Source organism: Schistocerca cancellata, chromosome 5 (genome assembly GCF_023864275.1).
Source record: "Schistocerca cancellata isolate TAMUIC-IGC-003103 chromosome 5, iqSchCanc2.1, whole genome shotgun sequence".
Lineage (NCBI taxonomy): Eukaryota > Metazoa > Arthropoda > Insecta > Orthoptera > Acrididae > Schistocerca > Schistocerca cancellata.
The window spans coordinates 553691052-553714233 of record NC_064630.1 but is presented as its reverse complement, the minus strand read 5'-3'; the positions used below and the strand labels follow the sequence as shown (position 1 = coordinate 553714233).

The 23182-nt window shown below is 39.9% G+C and overlaps 1 protein-coding gene across 1 annotated transcript in view; it reads left to right on the top strand.

Annotated features, from left to right (window-relative positions):
• LOC126188678 (transient receptor potential cation channel trpm) overlaps positions 1–23182 on the top strand; it is a 179544-nt gene that overhangs the window by 63509 nt on the left and 92853 nt on the right. The window contains exons 4-9 of the mRNA XM_049930284.1: positions 6417–6576; positions 6943–7079; positions 7661–7817; positions 16527–16674; positions 22452–22638; positions 22727–22857. Coding sequence (XP_049786241.1) covers positions 6417–6576; positions 6943–7079; positions 7661–7817; positions 16527–16674; positions 22452–22638; positions 22727–22857 — 920 coding nt within the window. The remainder of the gene's footprint in view (positions 1–6416; positions 6577–6942; positions 7080–7660; positions 7818–16526; positions 16675–22451; positions 22639–22726; positions 22858–23182) is intronic.

The following is a 23182-nucleotide window of genomic DNA, read 5'->3' as shown; positions in this document are numbered from 1 at the left end:
GGCTTCAGGAGGGTAATACAGAACGCCGTGATGGATCCCAACGGCCTTGTATCACTAGCAGTCGAGATGACAGGCATCTTATCCGCATGGCTGTAACGGATCGTGCATCCACGTCTTGATCCCTGAGTCAACAGATGGGGACAATTGCAAGAAAACAACCATCTGCACGAAGAGTTCGACGACGTTTGCAGCAGCACAGACTATCAGCTCAGAGACCATGCCTGCAGTTACCCTTGATGCTGCATCACAGACAGGAGTGCATGTGATGATGTACTCAACGACGAACCTGGATGCACGAATGGCAAAACGTCATTTTTTCAGATGAATCTAGGTTCTGTTTACAGCATCATGATGGTCACATCCGTGTTTGTCGACATCGTGGTGAACGCACATTGGAAGCATGTATTCGTCATCGCCATACTGGCGAATCACGCGGCGTGATGGTATGGGGTGCCATTGGTTACACGTCTCGGTCACCTCTTGTTCGCATTGACGGCACTTTCAACAACGGACGTTACATTTCAGATTTGTTACGACCCGTGGCTCTACCCTTCATTCGATCCCTGAGAAACCCTACATTTCAGCAGGATAATGCATGACCACATGTTGCAGGTCCTGTAAGGGCCTTTCTGGATACAGAAAATGTTCGACTGCTGCCCTGGCCAGCACATTCTCAAGATCTCTCACCAATTAAAAACGTCTGGTCAATGGTGGCCGAGCAACTGGCTCGTCACAATATGCCAGTCACTACTCTTGATGAACTGTGGTAATGTGTTGAAGCTGCATGGGCAGCTGTACCTGTACACGCCATCCAAGCTCTGTTTGACTCAATGCCCAGGTGTATCAAGGCTGTCATTGCGGCCAGAGATGGTTGTTCTGGGTACTGATTTCTCAGAATCTATGCACCAAAATTGCGTGAAAATGTAATCACATTTCAGTTCTAGTATAATATATTTATTCAACAAATATTCGTTTATCATCTGCATTTCTTCTTGGCGTAGCAATTTTAATGGCCAGTAGTGTATTTGTTTGGCTGTGTGAGATCGTACAGCTGTTTCACGTACCTAGAGGTAAGAAATAGGCTTTTTTGTATCAAGACATCTCCACAGAATGTGTGATGACATCTGGAGCACTACTGATTGTGAACATGATGTTATAGGCCCGAAAGCAGACTAACTCACATCTCTACTTTACATGTTCAACTGCATGCTTGAGATCTACACTCCTGGAAATTGAAATAAGAACACCGTGAATTCATTGTCCCAGGAAGGCGAAACTTTATTGACACATTCCTGGGGTCAGATACATCACATGATCACACTGACAGAACCACAGGCACATAGACACAGGCAACAGAGTATGCACAATGTCGGCACTAGTACAGTGTATATCCACCTTTCGCAGCAATGCAGGCTGCTATTCTCCCATGGAGACGATCGTAGAGATGCTGGATGTAGTCCTGTGGAACGGCTTGCCATGCCATTTCCACCTGGCGCCTCAGTTGGACCAGTGTTCGTGCTGGACGTGCAGACCGCATGAGATGACGCTTCATCCAGTCCCAAACATGCTCAATGGGGGACAGATCCGGAGATCTTGCTGGCCAGGGTAGTTGACTTACACCTTCTAGAGCATGTTGGGTGGCACGGGATACATGCGGACGTGCATTGTCCTGTTGGAACAGCAAGTTCCCTTACCGGTCTAGGAATGGTAGAACGATGGGTTCGATGACGGTTTGGATGTACCGTGCACTATTCAGTGTCCCCTCGACGATCACCAGTGGTGTATGGCCAGGGTAGGAGATCGCTCCCCACACCATGATGCCGGGTGTTGGCCCTGTGTGCCTCGGTCCTATGCAGTCCTGATTGTGGCGCTCACCTGCACAGCGCCAAACACGCATACGACCATCATTGGCACCAAGGCAGAAGCGACTCTCATCGCTGAAGACGACACGTCTCCATTCGTCCCTCCATTCATGCCTGTCGCGACACCACTGGAGGCGGGCTGCACGATGTTGGGGCGTGAGCGGAAGACGGCCTAACGGTGTGCGGGACCGTAGCCCAGCTTCATGGAGACGGTTGCGAATGGTCCTCGCCGATACCCCAGGAGCAACAGTGTCCCTAATTTGCTGGGAAGTGGCGGTGCGGTCCCCTACGGCACTGCGTAGGATCCTACGGTCTTGGCGTGCATCCGTGCGTCGCTGCGGTCCGGTCCCAGGTTGACGGGCACGTGCACCTTCCGCCGACCACTGGCGACAACATCGATGTACTGTGGAGACCTCACGCCCCACGTGTTGAGCAATTCAGCGGTACGTCCACCCGGCCTCCCGCATGCCCACTATACGCCCTCGCTCAAAGTCCGTCAACTGCACATACGGTTCACGTCCACGCTGTCGCGGCATGCTACCAGTGTTAAAGACTGCGATGGAGCTCCGTATGCCACGGCAAACTGGCTGACACTGACGGCGGCGGTGCACAAATGCTGCGCAGCTAGCGCCATTCGACGGCCAACACCGCGGTTCCTGGTGTGTCCGCTGTGCCGTGCGTGTGAACATTGCTTGTACAGCCCTCTCGCAGTGTCCGGAGCAAGTATGGTGGGTCTGACACACCGGTGTCAATGTGTTCTTTTTTCCATTTCCAGGAGTGTATAAACTCAGCGTTTCAAACAGCAGACATTAGGACATGTTTCCTGAAAATTGGTGGAAATTACAATGTTCACTTCAGCTAAAATAAGTTCCTGAATGTAGTATTCGATGAATTTCTTCAAAGTGTCCAGAATAAATGCCACTACTGTATAGAGATGGTAATGATCACAGTGGCAGCATACAAGATTTGTTTCACAATCTTTCCAAAAAAATATAGGGCTACTTCACAATGTACACAAGCCACTTCATCCTGTTTACACAATACAGTCTGGCGTACTGTGCTAAGGAGGTAGGCATACTTTTGCCACCATTATATGGAAGGCCATACACAGTGATTTTAGTTCTTTCAACATTGCAGCCCAGTTAGCAATCATGAAAAGAAACTATCAGCCTCGATTGCAGTAATGAAACCAACCTTTACCTAGGTTTCAGCGCAAGTAATTGAGCCTTCTTCAGAAGATATACCTGATTCTATAATCTGTCTATGAGGGCATGTTCTAGAAATGAAACTAAAACAGCCTGAATAGGCGTAATCAAATTTTAAAAATGTGGTACATAGATACTAAGTCACCATCAAGACTTAAGCTCCGGTGAGCGCCGAAGCTTAAGTTAACTCTCGGTGGTGACTTAGTATCTATGTACGGCATTTTTAAAATTTGACTACGCCTATTCAGGATGTTTTATATTAGAATTTTACAGCCAGTATCATTCTGGAATGCAAAACTAAGTTTGGCAAAATATCAGATGGCACATTCACTCGTTGTTGGTGCGTGATACAATATGTCTAGAGTTTATAGTGATAGAATGACATATAGCATTTACTTTCAGGCTGTACAGCTTCTATACTAGTGATAAAACACTGTAAACAGAAAATGGTACAGGGTGTTCCTAAATGTACGTTACAGCTGTAGTGTCATGAAGCCAAGTTGCAATTAACTTAGAGAAAAAAGTAAAGTTTGTCTCATGCACAAATGCAAGATGCTTTTTTTATGTGTTGTAATGAATAAATGTTTATCTGAAAGATATAACTGTCATTTGACTATACAACAGGTTTTATTTCACAATCTGGATTTCGGCCTTAGACCATTATCAAGTGTTACAACTGCAACAGATTAAAGCCCAATAAAAGTACATGTATCAGACAACGTATCAGAAAAATAACAGGGCAACCAGTTAAATCATTTATGGCTGCATAATTTGTTCTCTTACTTACATTATTATAAATCAGCGGACTTGAGTAGTGGCATCCAATCTTCAGAGAGGAAACGGACTGGCTGGGATAGGTCTGGAAGAGGGGATGGCAGGTCATTCAGACCCTAAATTGAAAGGGATCCATCTTTGAAGTGGCTCTTCACGCCATATTATGTAAACACTGGCATCCTCTACCCACTTTAAAGATAATGTAAGCGTCTTGTGTAATAAAGATTCCCCTCCCCATACCACAGATCACATGGTGCAAACTGGGATGCCTTTATGATGATCTGCAACAATAGTTTCACTTATTTTTAAGTCAGTGGCCAAATTTAAAACTTGTGATTTGGTCATCTATTTTCTTTCACTACCATACCAAATGAGTCATACTAATTTCCAGTAAATTAGCATATTATACAAATGTTCTCACATTTAAGTTGGACAAAATTGGTTTACATAACCAAAGATACATGTTTTGATAATGAATTGGGTTCTACTCAAGTCTATTGATGTATAATACTTAAGTAAGAGAACAAATCATGCAGCCATAATTGACTTAACTGTTTGCCCTGCTATTTTTCTGATACTTTGTCTGATACTTGTAGTTTTATTGTGCTTTAATCTGTTGCAACTGTAACACGTGATAATGGCCTAAGGCTTAAGCCTAGATTGTGAAATAAAACTTGCTGTACAGTCAAATGGCAGTTATATCTTTCAGAAAGACTGTGGCTGCATCCAGAGGGACTTCATGAAAACAGGGAGTATGGATTTGAAGCAACCTGTATGCAGAGCAAAGAATAATGATGAAGATATGGAGAGAATCAACACATTGTCCAGTCTTAACCACAGAAATTTGTTCCTAAGACATCAAAAGAACTGCATATCCTTCATATGACAGTGCACTGGGAACTCCAAAAGCATCCTCATTTGTTTCTGTACTGACTGCACATGTTACAGAAATCAAACCAGATGACATGTCAAAATGTGCTGCTAATGCTCAGGACATTGTTGCACATGAAGGTAGGGACATGCTAGAAATGGTTGGGAATGATTTGAAATATTGACTAGATACTATACCCTGCGCAATGGAGTGCACATAGAACTTTATTAAAGAACCAGAATAAAACTTTTGAGTTTGTGGATCATATAAATTTAACTTATTTCTCCAAGCTAATTACAAGTTGAGTTATGACACTGAAGTTGTAAAGTACCTTTTGGGACACCCTTTACACCTAGCATTTACGACTACAGCTATGTCTGATCTTCAGAGAAAGGAATTGTCTGGGATAGGTCTGGAAGAGGGGGAGGCAGGTCATTAAGCCCCTAAGTTGAAAGGGATCCATCTGGTGTGAGGAGAAAGGAGGGCGGGGGGGGGGGGGGGGGGGGGAGGCTAAGGAAAGATGAAGAAAACACTGTTGGAGGTTAAGGTGAAAGACAGTATATTAGCAAGTACTGTGACAGCTTCAAGTCAGAGAAAGAAGGGACATAAACAGAAGCAATCATGGATTAAAAGAGGAAGACAAAGTGAAAAGTGGAAATAATAAGACAATTAAGGACTGGAAACAAAGGGGAAAGAGAGAGGCAAAAGTTAAACTAAGAAATTTATGTAAAACCATGAGGTAGGGAGTGGAAAGAAGTAAGACATTGAGAATTGCTGCTAATTATGTTAAGTACAGTTCCAGACATGTCTGTCCAGCAGTGTGTGAAGCATCCTTATGTCAAAAAGTGGATATCAACATGACATATTATTTTCTGCTCACCAAGTGGCAGCTGGATAACAAACATATATGAAGGTTAAGGAAATTTGCAACCTTAAGGATCCAGTGGCCCATTCCCCTTGCAGAAGGATTGAAGGAAAAGGAAGAGGAATGAAGAAAAGGGGTTGGTGAGGTTTAGGAAATGGGGAGAGTTTGGAAAAGTCATCCAGAATCCCAGGTCACGGGAGGCTTAACAGATGGAATGAGAGAAAAGACTCATTTTCAAAAATTGATTAATTTTGTTGATAAATTGCAATTTTACTTTGTACTGCACTTACTTTCCATTCAAAAGTCAATTGTATCCATGACACATGGATGTTATTTATTTACCTTACGACTAAATCATTTCGTTAGTCTGGTTCATATAATCTGTGGCATATTTCCCTGATTTGGTGTCTGAGTATATGGTAAAGTATGTAGAACCAAAACAAAGTTTTCACTCTGCAGTGGAGTGTGTGCTGATTTGAAACTTCCTGGCAGATTAAAACTGTGTGACGGACCAAGACTTGAACTCAGGACCTTTGCCTTTCGCAGGCAAGTGCTCTAACGAGTGAGTTACCCAAGCATGACTTACGTCCCATCCTCACAGCCTTAATTCTGCCAGTTTGGAAGGTAGGAGACGAGATTCTGGCAGAATTAAAGCTGTGAGGATGGGCTGTGAGTCATATTTGGGTAGCTCAGTTGGTAGAGCACTTGTCCGCAAAAGGCAAAGGTCCCAAGTTGGAGTCTCAATCCAGCACACACAGTTTTAATCTGATAGGAAGTTTCATGTATAACCAATTTGTAGTGCAGAAAAGATTTAACACTGTAATCATACTTCTGTCTAGGTGTAACAAGACAGGTTGGTGATGCACTGTTGTTGGAAAGGTCTCAACGTAGTGGTCGTGTCATCAGCATTGGCATTGCCCCATGGGGAATTGTTGAAAATAACCATGAACTCATTGGGCATAACAGGGATGTACCATATCACTCTATTTCTTCGCCCAGGTAAATATAAATTACTAATCTTTTTGAGTAGCTTTCACTGAAACACACAAGTTTCATTTGTTTAAAAGAGAGATTATTAATGATGACTTTATAACAGAAATTTATTAAATGACTGAATCACTGTTGTTTATATTTGATAAGTGACCAAGGGCTTGTACAATAAGTTTAGATGCAATTGAAATATGTCATAATCATGCAAAATTCATCAATTGATGTGTCACAAAACTGAAATGCATGATATTCTAACTATGTTGTACTAGTTGAACCAAACTGAGGATGAGATGAGCATGCTATAACATGATGTTTTATCCATGAAACTTGTATGCTAATAAATTTCTTTTCTTATTCCTTACAATTAATTTCTAGGTCAAAACTGGCTGTTCTCAATAGCCGCCATGCATATTTTCTTCTGGTTGATAATGGAATAACTGGAAAATATGGTGCTGAAATAATACTCAGGAGAAAGCTTGAAAAATATATATCTATTCAAAAGCTTCATCCAGGTAAGCAAATTTGGTATTTACTTGGCCTTCTCTTATAATTGGCCTGTTTATCTCTAATTTGTTGTCAGCTTCTCTTAAATGGTTCTTTTCAAACTCCAGCTGTGATGTTAAAAGGTGTTGTAGTCATTAGTCTTAAGACCATTTTATGCAGCTCTCCTACTAGTCTGTTTTTTGCAAGTCTTTCTTACCTTCATAACCACTCAACCTACATCTAGCTGAACCTTTTTACTGTATTCAAGCCTTCATCTGTGTGCAATTTCCCCCCACCCACACACTTCCATAAATTACCAAGCTAACTTCTAATGCCACAGGAGGCATCTTATCAACTTACCCCTTCTTTTAGTCAAGATGTGCCATAAAACAGTCTTCTCTCCTACTTGATTCACTACCACTTCATTAGTTACTTGGTCTAACCATCCAATTTTCAACATTCTTATGTACCACCAAATTTCAACTATGGCATTGATAAATAAAGGACACAACTACTCTAGTGAAATAATACACAATTTGATTGAAATACTGTAAATAAATAAACTGATTGTTTGTTAACTGATGCATATTATTTACAATGATTTTTTCAGGTACACACTGTAGCACACCAGTGGTATGTTTAGTAATTGAAGGTGGAACAAACACAATAAGAGCGGTTCTGGAATATGTCACAGACAATCCGCCAGTACCTGTGGTTGTGTGTGATGGCTCTGGTCGTGCAGCTGATCTCCTAGCATTTATGCATAAGTAAATATTCTGCTACAGAATTGTGTGGAACATAATTTAATATTGTGTCATTAATAATATGCCATAGTATCACTAAAATGTTCTAATTCATTGTTGTCACTATTGTGTACTAACTCATGGATAATTACGGCAAGTACAGACAGACAGATTAAAAACCATAGGCAGCACCTATTGGATTCCAAGTTGCTGCCAGGATCTGTCACCAGTACAGACTGGTTCAAACAGAATCTTTATGTATGGAACTAAACTTTTCTCTCTCTGGAACTAACAAGAAAGTAAGTGTGTGGTAATGTATAGGAAGCCACCAGGACTAGCAACAGGAAAACAGTCACCCAAAATCATATGTCCCAAGAGAGTAGTATGCTATCACAAATATTTTTACGAGGAGCAAGGTCTCATGAATATTTTCAAAAATAAATCTGTAACATTTTAAACACACTTTTCACATTAATAAGTCAATTATAAAAACTTTTAAAAGCATCTTGTGCTTATTTTACAACAAAATGTATTTTATGCAAGCTGTGCGGTACAATTTTAAGAAGATTTTATAAAAATATGACACTAAATTCTCAGAATGCAGGGAAATTAATATTGGAGGAAACAGTTGTCTGGCTGTGAGGCCCTAGTTTCTTCCAGGGAATACAATGTTCAAATAACGTATGAGAATGCAGCCAGGTGACGTCATCGACAACTGCCAATATTTTGACAGCAGCACACCCTGCCATTATCAAGAAAAAACTGTGGCACATCTGCCAAAGTGTAATATCACAGTGGCTGAGAGGGCTGCTTTACGTTTAGTTAGAGTTAATCTGGATACTGTTATTTTACTTGCAGGCAACGGTAATGGTACCATTGTTTTGGACAAGTGAAAGATGCAGTTTACTATCTGATCCAGTATATTGCAGGATTAGTGCTGACCCCACAAAAAGTGTTGAGAGAAAGACCAACAGCTTTGTGAAGAAAAGTTACTTATCGCAAGAGTCTATCAAGAGTCTCAATTCTTATTGCACTGTTCTCCCTAGGTTATATGGCCTCCCTAAGGTCCACAAGGAGAGGGTTCCTCTTCATCTGATTGTAACACTGATGCTCTGCCATACTGTGTAGCAAAATACCTTGCTATATATATGGGTCAGAATATCATGACTGTGGAGGACCGGTGTACTGAGCATAAGCGGCACACACACTTACAAAAGGCTTGTGTGCCTTTTGTAAGTGCCATTGCAGAACACTGTGTTGACACCAGTCATCCTATGGAATATAACAACACGTAGATTCTGGCATGTGCTTCCAATTATTGAGATAGTGTTATTAAGGAAGCTGTTGAAACTAAATTAGCAAGTAATCTTATGAATAGAGATAGTGGTTTTTGTTTAAGTTCTGCATGGAATCCTGCTCTCTCACATGTCAAAAAACTGAGGGACAGAGTTTATAATATCTCATCTGTCGATTATTAATTTCGCTGTCAATAACACTTTTTGTGTGTGTGTGTGTGTGTGTGTGTGTGTGTGTGTGTGTGTGTGTGTGAGAGAGAGAGAGAGAGAGAGAGAGAGAGAGAGAGAGATATGTTTATGGAGTTTCACTGAAAAACAAGGTTTTAAATTTGCTCCCACAGAGCTTACTTGCTGCAGTTTTGCCTCAGAAACTGGCTGGCTGGCCACAAATATTTACAGATTGAAACATGTCACAGTTGTAAAAGAATGAAGGGAGAAATGAATACTGTAAATAAGAGGCTGTTTTTATAAGCATACACAAATAAAAAATTTAATTTTACCAAAGGAAGAATGGTGAGGTACATGAGTAGAGGAGAAATAATGTAAGAGCATTGATGTAAATAAGCTGAAATTTTACAAACTGAATGTGTTTTGGAATTAGTATGGAAACAAAAATGACGGAAATTACAAACCATATGAAATACATGTGGGGTAAATGAATATAGTTGGGCATTGGAGACATAATACTTTGAGAGAATCAACATATGTCATAGATAGTATGAAGTACTGACATGCAGAAGGAAAGAGCTATGTACAAAATTTTGGAGAATACACTGTAACTGGTTTGAGTGACTAATGATACAAGGCATAAAATGAGCTGCAGTACCTTTTCAGCTTTCTCATAGGATGTAAGTAATACTGCATATTATAGGATGTATGAACTGTTCATTACTGGCACATGCATTGAATAGGTTGTGGTAGGATTAAATCATTAATGGCACATAAAGCCTCACACAATACAACTCTGCCCACAACAATGTGGATGTTTCTTTTAGACAGGAGTACAGGCTAAAAAAATTGGGTATTTTTGAAATATTATGTATGGGGCAGTCATGTGAGCATTAGTTGTGAGGTAGAAGGAAATTTAATGGGAATGATAGTCTGATGTTATAGAGAGAGAATATATCACATGACAGATTTTGCATGACATATATGTATGTACATGGCAGTATTAATATTGAGATCATACTGCTGACAATCATACTCTCGGTGAACTGCAAATATAGAGCCACTTGCAAAGTGAGTCGAATCTTATAGAAACAAAGTTTAAGATGGTATTGCTAAAAATCTATGGAATGAAAACTGTTGAGATGTAGATTTTGCAGATAGGACAATGGTGCCTCCATATAAAACATGATATAAAAAGAGAAAAAGTGTACATTTAATTTGAAGATAGACATTTGCAAAATTTGCTAAACCAACAACATGTTGATTAGGAATAATGGTTTCCTCCAGAAAGACTTCCTACAAATAACTCAGAGACCTGTATTTCTGACCATCATAAAATAATGCTTTTGTTGTCAAAATGAGGTTGATTAAACTGAAGATGTGCACTGTTATCAACAATGATCACCCTGTAGTAGTGAGAGAGGAAAACTGGTTCAGAGGCTGACTAGCTAGGAGGCAGCTATAAGATTGCTGTGATTATTAGGAAAGCAAAAAGTCTAGTCTACACTTCATACTGCATAACCTTCCCCCCCCCCCCCCCCCCCCCCCCCCAGTTTTTTTTTTCTGTTTAGCTCCCCAAACAGGAGCTATTAACTTCAAAAGTTCATAATATGTTGTATCTCTTTTTATTTATTTACTTGGAATAGTACTGGGATGGCTAGAAAAGTGCCAGATGCTTCCAGATGATATGATTAATACTAGTTGTCCATTTTATGATCGTTCTTGGCTTTGTAAAATGCATCAACCATGGAGGAGCTGAATGTGTGACATTATGTGGTTTCATGGAGTATATACTGAAGAAGGTATTTCATGCAGGAGTAAAAGTAGGGCAAGAGAAGAATTTGTAGGAACTGAAAATGGATGACCATTGAATGGTTACTCTGTTTAAAGAGGCAAGAGCTTTAGGTAGGGCAATTTGTAGTACAGTATTGTTAAAAACAGAAATGCTGTTATACCATGTTGAGAAATCATTATGAGATAGTGATTGTTATTGGTCCTGCAAGTCACCTTATGTACAGGTAAATACTAAAATGAATACAAAAAACTGATGTACTGCATAACTGTCTGAGTCTTGTTCTGTAAAATCAAGATTTTTTAAAAAATATTGTGGTTTCACAGATTAAATACCAAGCAAGGAACACTTTTACTCTTGAGGTTTTAAATTCTGTGCCCTAAACAGATTCACAACCAGTTGTTTTCATAACCTTGTCCCATCTGAGCTTATGCTTCCCTCACACTGATGAAACTTTAAACTTCAATAGGTATCTTGTTATTTAAAAAAGCAAGCTTATGGTCAAAAAGGTCTTCATCCAAATTAGACAACATACACACATACTGTCATACAAATGCAACTCTCACACACACATGACCACTCTCTGGCTGCTGAAGCCAGACTCTGTGCAATACTGCATGATGGGAGAAGCAATATGAGTGGTGGGGTAAGGAGGAGGCTGGGGACAGAGAGGGATAGCGGAGTGGGGATGCAGGATGTAAAGTGCTGCTTGTGGGAGCAACAGGGACGAGGTGGATAGAGGAGACAGCAATTACATGCAGTTGGGAGGTTAAATGGAGGGCAGGAGGAGGGAGTGGCAGCAGAAAAGGAGGCAAGGGAAAATTGTGGTTGAGTTGGTGTACTAGAGGGTTGTAAAGTGCTGGAGATGGAACACAGAAGGGGATAGGAGAATGGCTCACTAAGGTTGAGGCCAGGAAGGTTATGGAAATGTAAGGTATATTGCAGGGAGAGGTCCCACACGATTCAGGAGCATCCAGATTGTGCAGGCTGTGAAACAGTCATTAAAATGAAGAACACTGCATTGGGCAACAAGCTCAGTTACCGAGTGACCTAGCTGTTTCTTGGCCACAGTTTGCTGGCAGCCATTCATGCATGCAGATAGCTTGTTGGTTGTCTGCCCATGTAGAATGCAGCATGGTGGTTACAGCTTAGCTTGTAGCTTACAGGACTGGTTTCACAGGTAGCCCTGCCTTTGATAGGATAGATGATGATTGTGACTGGACTGGAGTAGGTGCTGTTGGGACGAAGTATGGGACAGGTCTTGCATCAAAGTCTGATACAAGGATATGACCCATGAGGTAAGGGTCTGAGAGCTGGGGTTGTGTAGGCACAGATGGCAATAGTGTGTAGGTCCTGTTGGTGATGGAATACCACTGTGGGAGGTGTTCGAAGGAAAGTGAGTAGGATATTCCTCATTTCAGGGTGTGACGGGAGCTGGTCGAAGCTCTGGCGGAGTTGCTCCTGTACTGCATATTACTGATTCAGGAGTGAAATGCTCTGTGGCCTGGTGGTGAAACTTTGGGATATGGTGGGTGACTTGAGAGATAAGGCACGAGAAATCTGTTTTATACTAGGTTGGAAGGTTAATTATGGGTTGTGAAGACCTCAGTGAGACCCTTGATATATTTGAAGAGGATCTGCTCATCACTACTGGTGCAATGGCCATGGGTGGCTAGTTTGCATGGAAGGGACTTCTTGGTAAGGAATGGGTGGCAGCTATTGAGTTGGAAGTGTTGCTGTGGTTGGTAGGTTTGATATGGATGGAGGTGCTGAAGTATGCATCTATGAGGTGGAGATCAACAAGGAAAGCAGCTTGTCAGGTTGAAGAGCAGGTGCTGATAAGTGCCCAGTTGAGTGCCCCACAAACCAAACATCATCATCATCATCATCATCATTGGGTTGAGGAGGAACAGGTGAAGCAAATGGGGGAGAAGGTGTTGAGGATCTGGTGGAATGTGGGTAGGGTATGCTCAACGTCTATCCATATCATGAAGATATCATAAATGAATCTGAACCAGGAGATAGGTTTGGGATTTTGGATGGTTAGAAATTATTCCTCTACATGGTCCAAGAATATGTTGGCATAGGATGGTGCCATACAGATGCCCATTGCATACCATGGATTTGTTTGTATGTGATGCCTTCATAGGAGAACTAATTGTGAGTGAGGATGTAGTTGGTCATGGTGACCAGTCAGGCAATGGGAAAGGTAGTGTTCAATAGCAGATGGCCATGGGCATTGGGGACGTTAGTGTGAAGGGAGGTGGCATCAATAGCAATGAGCAGGGCAAAGGAACAGGAACTGGTAGAGGAAATGGTTGCTATCTTTTATATAGGAGGGTAGCTTGTTTGTAATAGGCTGAAGATGTTGGTCTACAACAGCAGAGATTCTCCCTGTGGAGACACATTAAATGGATACAATGGGTAGTCATGTGTATTTGGGTTTATGGACTTTAGAATGCATGTAGAAGGAAGGAGTGTGGGGAGTGATAGGGGTGAGAAGGGAGACAAATTCAGGGGAGAGGTTCTGGGATGGGCCTGAGGATTTGAGCAAAGACTGGAGGTCCTGCTGATTTCTAGAATGGGGTCACTGTGACAGGGTTTGTAGGTGGATGAATCTGACAGCTGGCAGAGTTGTTCTGCCAGGTAATCCCAGAACCTCTCCCCAGAGTCTCTCTCTCTTCTTACTCCTACTACTCCCTGCACTCCTTCCTTCTACATGCATCCTAGCGTCCATAAACCCAACCACCCATGACACACCATTGTGTCCAGTTACTGTATCTCCACTGGGAGAATCTCTGCTGTTGTATACCAACTCCCTCAGCCTATTACCAACAAGCTACCCTCCTATATAAAAGATACCAACCACTTCCACCACCAACTCTCCACAATTCCTGTTCCTTTACCACATGGTGCCCTACTCATCATTACTGATGGAACCTCCCTTTACACTAACATCCCTAATGCCCATGGCCTTCCTGCTATTGAACACTACCTATCCCACTGCCTGAGGGGTTCCACACCCACAATCTCCTTCCTGGTCACCAAGAACAAATACATTCTCACCCACAATTACTTCTCTGAGGGGATCACCTACAAGCAAATCCACTGTGTGGTAATGTGCACTCCCATGGTACCGTCCTATTCATGGAACATGTAGAGAAATAACTTCTAACCACCCAGAATCCCAAACCCCTCTCCTAGTTCAGATTCACTGGTGATGTCTTTGTGATCTGGATAGATATTGAGGATACCCTATCCACATTCCTCCAGATCCTCAACACCTTCTCCCCATTTGCTTCAACTGTTCCTCCTCAACCCAACGAGCTGCCTTCCTTGATGTTGATCTCCACCTCAAAGATGCCTTACCAAGAAGTCCCTCCCATACAAACTAAACACCCATGGCCGTTGAACCTACAGTGATGAGCAGACTGTCTTGAAATATGTCAGGGGTCTCACTGAGGACTTCACAGCCCATAATTAACCTTCCACACTTGTACACAACAGATCTCTCATGCCTTATCTCTAATCACTCACCATATCCCAAAGTTTCACCACCAGGCCACAGAACATTCCACTCCCGAATTGGTACCACGCAGTACAGGAGCAACTGAATCACATTCTCTGCCAGGGTTTTGTCTAGCTCTCATCAACCCCTGAAATGAGGAATATCCTACCCAGTATCCTTACAGCACCTCCCACAGTGGTATTCCATCACCCACAGGACCTACACACTATTGTCATCCATGCCTACGCATCCCCAGTTCCCTGCCCCTTACTTCATGGGTCATATCCTTGTATTAGTCTTTGATGCAAGACCTGTTCCATACCACCTCCCACCACCACCTATTCCAGTCTGGTCACAAGCATCAACTATTCCATCAAAGGCAAGGCTTCCTGTGAAATCAGTCATGTGATCCACAAGGTAAGCTGCAACCACTGTGCTGCATTCTATGTTGCCATGACAACCAACAAGCTATCTGCAACCAAGAAACAGCTATACACCCAGTTGCTGAGCATGTTGCTCAACACAACATTCTTCATTTTAAAGATTGCTTCAGAGCCTGTGCCATCCAGATCCTTTTTACGAAAGCCAGCTTTTTTGAACTGCACAGATGGGAACTCTGCCTGCAATATATCATACATTCCTGTAACCCTCCTGGCCTCAGCCTTTGTTGGTCATTGTCCTTCAGCCACCCATCCTCTTCCCTACTGTATCTTCAGCACTGCATAGCCATCTATTGCATCAGTGCATCTCTAGTCTTTTTTACATGCCTCCTTTTCCGCTGCCCCACGCCCTTACCCCTTCCCTCTGGTTAACCTCCTGACTGCACCCAGCTGCCCTCTCCTCTCTCCACCTCAACCCTGTATGCTCCAGAAAGCCATCCCTACCCTGACTTTCCTTCCTCCTCGCCCCAGCCTTCTCTTTACCTTCACCACCCATACTGCTTCTCCCATCATGCAGTATTGCACACAGTCTGGCCTTGGCAGGCAGAAACAGGGGTCATGTGTGTGTGAGTTGCAATGTGAATATGTGTGTGTGTGTGTGTGTGTGTGTGTGTGTGTGTGTGTGTGTGTGTGTGTGTTGTCTAATTCAGATGAAGACCTATTTGGCTGAAACTTAGTTGTTTGACAGTCTGTTGGTTGTGCCCATCTGTGACTCAACATCTCCACTACATAGCTAGCAACAAAGTATCCTTAATCCATCCTGCACTTTTCATGGGTCCTTATTTAAAATATGTAGTTTAAGCATAAGGAGATAACGAATTTGTGGATATAAATTAGAATATACACTGTGTGGCAAAAAACATGAAGCAACTAGAAGACATGGTCAGATGTCAGTGTAACTTTGTACATGTAACATCATTAGTGGGTATGTAAATGATTGGAGTTGCAGTTATCTATGGCAGGTAGCATGGCCACCAGAGTGCATTAGTGTTGTTCATGTTTAGTGTCATTAACAGGCCTGGAAAAGTGTATTATGACCACACATGCCAGTATCCTAGATGTCAAGGGCCAGTTAAAACAGTAGTCAGCCAGCTTGCCTCGAGAGGATACAACAACTATGATGCCCTTTCTAATTGAACCAGTCCATGCATACAGGCCAGGATGTTAGCAACATCACAGTGATAAGTGGGCTCATATTGCCAAATTATTTGTAAATTCGACACAATACTATAGGCACTGAAATAACATCACATACCCACACAACCTATGGCATTTCATTTCACATCATTTTCTCCTTCCTTCTGTGTGCTTCACTTTTTTGTCAGGCAGAGTATTTAGCTACATCAAGCTTTTAAAAATGAGAAAGCGTAAGCAAACATGTCTAAAAGTGATAGTAAGTCACAGTGTTAATATCATAATAATTTAAACTAGCAGATGTAGTAAAGATGTATTTCAAAATATTTACTCTAAATTTGGAAAATAATTAAGCCAGTAAAGTAAGATGGAATATCCCTTTTTTTTAACATTCAGGTATGCCTCTGAAAATGGAGAAGCATCAGTCCTGGAAAACATGAAAGAGTATCTTATTACAACAATCCAGAAAACATTTGAAGTCAGCCTAGAACAAGCAGAATGCCTGTATTCTGAACTTTTACAGTGCAGTAGAAAAAAGAATTTGGTAAGTAGAAGTAAATTTTGTCTGTCTTTCAGCCAAGCCTGCTCCAGTTTCTGTGGTATCACTTGTCAAAGTGCTAAGCAGAAGATTCATACAAATAAATACATTGTTTATTTCTTTGTTATAAAATGGAAGAAAGCATGTTTAGATAATTTTTCATGGATGTTGCATTTCCCAAATAAGAGTGCATTTATGTATCAACATTAGAGCCCCTCACCTATAAGTTGAAAGGTTTCCTGCACCATATATAGGTATAGAATCACACAGAATACCTTTAACATATTAATGAAATTTTGAAGGCTCCTGCATCATAATGTATATTAGAAGGAGTTGTGCTGGTTGTTTATTATTTATTACCAAAAGTATTGACAGAATTAAACTCAAAATCCGAACATGAGAATGAAGAATATACCTGTTCAGATACATAATTTGAACTTTTTAGATACATGAAGTATAAGGGGCAGTCAAATGAAAATGAGACAGATGACAAAAATGTACATGACTGTTTATTGTTTCAAAGAAATAAAAAAAGTAAGTAAACTGTTTATTGTTTCAAAAGTAATCATCTTAACTGTTGATACATTTATCCCACTGTGAGACAAGACATGTTTCCATGGTTGTTTGGCTAGGCTGCAGAAGTTTCACTAGGAAGCCATCACACATCATCTGTACAGTCCCAATGTCTCCCCATGTGATTTCCATATTTTTGGAGTCCTGAAGAAAGACATTCATGACTGTCGATTGGCTTCAAATGAAGAGATACACACCTAGGTACAATCATCGTTCTGTAGGCAACAGCAAAGATTTCTTCAAATATGCATTGACTGCCTTGTCTCACAGCAGGATAAATGTGGAATCAGTGATGTGAATACCTTTGAAATAATAAACAATTTACTTACTTTTTTCCATAAGTCTTGTTTTCATTTGACTTTCCCTTCTATCACGAGGTCTTATTTGGTGACAATTATATGAAACGATAATGCTGTTGTATCTCATACTTTTGAAAAACAGTGGAAAAGGAAGACGAGAGAGGAAAATAACTGAAATTGCTAAGTCAAAAGACTCACAACTGAAGTGATATGTGTAGAGAGAAAATCTAGATTACATTACAGAACTTGGAAGCAACAATGATATCACTCTGTTATTACTTCCTGCTGCTCTTGTACTCTGTGCTTCATTTTTTATTTGTGCCATAAATTTTCACATCTTTTCTCTTCTTCTCTTAATGAATAAATTACTGGCTTCAAGAGCTCAAAATTAAAGTTACGTGGACTTCAGTATCATTTAATTTCCTGCAGTAATTGGTCCATATTAGACTGCCACATTGGACTTAAACAAATTGATATGTATAGTTTACTTTTTCAGTATTTCACAAATTGTTAGCCCATTTCAGGTTACATCCCTCTTGATGTGCAACCATGTGTCACAAGAGTGCTTCTGAAATGCTTGAGTGATGTATTTCTAATTTTCCATCATTACCACCTCAACCTTGAAGTGGAGTGACTAATGCTATTCATTAGACAAGGTCTGTTAAAAAAATTCTGGAACTTTATCCATAAAATTTGTCTATGCTTATCTTTTATGTATTATGGGTGATCCTGTTCAAAATACCCTCCTCCACAACTGATACATCCTTTCCATGGGGTTTTCAATTTTGGGAGTAAAAACATGTCTGCAAGAGCCTGGTCTGGAGAGTACAAAGGATGAGGCAGCGCAGTGATTTTGTTTTTTGAGCAATAATCATGCACCAACAGGAATGGATGTGTGGTTGCATTACCATGATGCAAGAGCCATGAATGGTCTTGCCATATTTCAGGCCATTTCCTTCTCACATTTTATCACAGGTGTTTCAGCTCGTCCCAGTAGTACCATTGATTAGCAGTTTGTCCCTGTGCCATGAAGATACAATGAAAAATTACGTATGTTCTGGAATTTCTTGAACAGACCTCGTACAACTTAAGTTAAACCTCTATTATTTAAATTTTCATCTGAAATGATGTGGGATGCTTAACTACTTACTTGTGATGACACACATGAATCAATTGTTAAGCTCAACAACAGACTGAACAGAGGTAACTGCAAATTATGTATTAAAATTACTATTATTAGCAGCTCTTACCAATAGTGAACATCACCATCAACCTTCATCACCAGGTAATGAATCTTGTTGTTGTACAGAATGCTGAAGATAGAGGATTTAGTTTTACATAAGTCTACACAGAAAATTTGGCATCAAATTACAAACAGCAGAGATTATTTCTCAGGAAAAACTAGAGAGAAATTAGTAAGACAGCAAAAATTGAAATTTAATTAGTAGTGGAACATGGTATAAGACTGTAACTAAAGACAAAAACTGAATTTAGCATAGCATAGGTAATTTTGGCAGACAATGATGGGTAGTAACAGTTTTATTAACACTTTTAGCCAAGTGCAGCAAATGATTCTTCCACAAGACTGACAAATTCCTTTCCACTATCTTTCAACCATTACATTAAATCTCAGTGTGCAGTCAGCTTTAGAAAGGTAAATGAAAATAAACTTAATTTCAAGCACACTGCCTGCTGATACTGTATGTTTTCATTGTTGAAAGACTGACTGTAACCATTTTCTCTTGTTGAAAGCTTAATACAGGCCATACTTACTTAGTTTATGAATTGTATGTTTGTGTGAGATGATGGTTTGTTTTGTTCCTTGTTGTCTTTTAACTTGTTAATCTATATCTTCTGATTAATTGAGGTGGAACAGGAAATAGGATATAACATGTTTTGCTATGGATTCAAACATTCAGAGTATTTTTAAATCCTACTTACAAACTCCTGGGATGTGTAGAGAGTGGTTTGTAGATAATGGACTGAATTTAAATCCATTTTCTGAGTTGTAAGGGTCCCATTCTGCAGAAAGAATCATGTGAAAGTTGAGTTGTGATTTCCTTCCCCATCCTTCCCTAATCCAATGGGACCAATGATCTCGCTGTTTGGTCCCCTCCTTCCCCAGAGTCAACCAACCAACCAGTCACGTAAACCACGTGTTTTGTTCTTCGGCATCTGCTGGATGAAAGAGTAACAGTTATTTACTGTAACTCAGGTAATCATTTCAGTTGGAAGTCAGCTAACCAGTGTGGTATCAGTATTCACTGATAGCCACTGTTTGTACTGTGGGCATATGGCTTATTTTCACACAGCAACACAGAATGTGTGCTCATTCATTCACTTATCATGTTCCATAAGTCACTCATAGAGAGAGAGAGAGAGAGAGAGAGAGAGAGAGAGAGAGAGAGAGAGAGAGAATGTGTGTGTGTGTGTGTGTGTGTGTGTGTGTGTGTGTGGGTGGGTGGGTGGGTGTGTGCGCATGCACACATCCATCTGCTGTTATTTTATCTAATACTTCACTACTTCACATTATGCATTTATGATTTTGATTTCATAAGATTCCATCAGCTACCTTGTAACTGCAATAAATATTGCTACAGCATAATATAAAACTCCATTCTTACCATAAATAGGGACACAAATTATGTATAGAAATTATTTTTGCTTCAAGTATTATGGTTCTGATTTTTATAGTTCTTCCTAAATCTGATCTTATTATTACTGTAAACACCTTTAGTGTGTAAATGTACTGGTGCATGAGTGTAAAAATTTCTTGATTCCTGAAGAGGCTGCTGAAAGGTTTTCAGTTACAGACTTATCAAGTGAAAGAATACAAAGAATGCTACCATATCCATCTGCAGGACAGCACTGTGAAACAGATTATTATTTACAAAGTAGGCAGAATTAAGCTTTTTTATTGACTAACTTATTCATGTGCTGATGCCATTTCAATTCCTTATCCATTTGTATTTCTAGAAATTTCACAAATTGTTGTGTGCAACTTGTTTTCAGTTTCTGGTACCTTTTGGTTATTTTTGTTTGTCTGCAATTCATAGTATGAGATCTTTGTAAGATAAAGAGTTAATTACCAATTTATCATAAGACTACTCCACTATTCTTCTAACTGTGTCTGGTATGGATGTGTTTGGGCTCTCATGCAGTGTACTTGTGTCTTCAGGAAACTACAGTTTTTTAAATCGAGTAATTCATTCACGTAGATCAAAAACAGGAGTGGATCAAGTACATATGTATCCCCACTTTGAATTTCATTTTATTCCCATATTATCATTTGTTAATGTGAAGCTCCATTTTCTGTTGCTGAGATATGATGTCACCATGCAATGGGTTGTTGTTAACACTATAATATTTTTGTCACTGCAACAGGTCCTTGCAAAGTTCCAGAAAATGCCATCAGTATTTTCTTTCCTGTTAGAACTGAGTTTGCAAGATCATACTTTACTTTCTTTTTTGAGAGGTGCTCATGGAAGCCAAAGTGTGATGTTACTAAAATGCTATAGTCAGAAAAGAGGTTGCGTATTCTGTCATAAAGAGCCTTATCAAAAAATTTTGAGGAAATTGGAAGGAGGAAGATGGTTGTATGGTTAGTGACCTGTTGCGTGTGCTACTTTAGTGTAATTCAGCCTTTCAGAAAATGCGCTTTGGCTCACTGATTTATTACAGAGTTAACATCAAAGGAAGCATCATCAAATCAGCACAAGATTCCAGATATTTGCTCAAAACATAATTGTAGCCAAAAGAGTTTTTGCTTTTCAGTGACTTAATAATATTTATTATCTCTTTAAAAGTTAAGGTGAAAAAATTGAAATGTGCAGGTGGAGTAAGGAAGGCCTATAAAAGTAAGTCTAATGGATCAGCTGTTGGTGGCCCTCCCCCTCACCTCACCCCTCATCACCACCCCTGCATATTTTCTATTACTATTAGGAATAAATCAATTAATTTAGTTGCCAGTTATTTGAATATTCATCTGTCATCAGTGAAGTGATTGTTAATTGTCTTACCCACTACATTTGTTTCATGCTTAATTACATTCCAAAGTACCTTTGCTTTGCTTATTTACACTGATCCATAAATTCTTCATTGTCTCTGCAGTAGGCATTATCATCATATTACTTAGCTTGTTAATATGCAGTAATTACTAGCCACAGTAAAATATTACACTGTTACATTCAACAGATGCAGGAGAATGAAAGCTTTATTTTACATCACTGTTCCTGTAAGATGGGAATGGTTTGTGCCTGTGAATGAGCTCATATTCAAATTATTATCTACCCAGTGCCTATTACACGTTATAAGGGTTTACAAAGAAAATTTAGGACCACCTTGTGTGGGTACGAATCACATGATCAGGAAAATAAACTTACATACACATGACACAACAAAATACTAAATTCACAATTTGTGAATAACTGAGTTTGCACGGCTAGTGCTGTATGAAAAACACTGACATATTCGTTTTATGTTGAAGTGTTGAATAACACAAGAAGCAAGAAAAGAGGAATTTTGACATCATAAGGTAGAAAAAAATGATATAGAATACAGTTTGCACTTACTAGAATTTTATGATTTCGGGAACACAAAATTCTATTAAATTTCTATAATTATGCAATGAAATGGATAAGAAATAAATTTGCATCCAAATATTTTGCAACATATAAAATGTAACAGAATCATCTGAGGATGAAACTCTCTAATGTTCACTTTCCTTCTTGAAACATATGGGTTTGAAAATAGTTTAGTAATAAGTAGTTAGAAAAGAAAATTTATTTAAGACAAAACTGACTACTCGCTTCACCATAAAAATATAAGTACATTGTTGTTAACATTTAATTTATGCAAGTTACCTGTATGTGCATATTATTTAAAGTTCTCCAAGAACTGCAATAATTTCAGATCACAGTTTTTCGGATCACAGATCGTCCAGAAGGCAAATCTCAGGAACTTGATCAAACAATTCTTACTGCTCTTTTTAAGAGCCAACATTTATCTCCTTCAGAGCAATTAAGTCTTGCTCTTACATGGAATCGTGTGGACATTGCACGTTCAGAAATATTTGTTTATGGCCAAGAGTGGCCTCCTGGTAAGTGGATCCCTTGAATAACATCCTGTAACTTATCCTGAAAATAGTTTCTGGAGTGGTGCTATATTTTCTTTTTTTCCTTTTTTAGGTGCCCTTGAAGAAGCCATGATGCAAGCTTTGGAACATGATCGCATAGATTTCGTGAAACTCCTCCTCGAAAATGGTGTTAGTATGAGGAAGTTTCTTTCCATACCTCGTCTTGAAGAGCTTTATAATACAGTAAGTTTCAAACAGTGAAAATTAATAATGAACTTTGATGCAGTTTTATGGGGCAATAGCACTCATGCAGATTTCAATGTGTCAACTATATTTTACATTTGTGTAAATGCTGCCTCATAATTTTGTTTATGTTAAGGATTCTTTTACTGGAATTCTATCAGATGCCCCTAACCAATTATTCAAACTTCTATTAAAAGTTTAGTTCTATACTATTGACACAGTGGTACTGCCATGTAACACACTGAGTTTGTTGCATTGCACAGAGATCATTTTTGCTATGAATCATAAAATAAGTTGGTAAACATTTCTGGATTTGATGACGTCA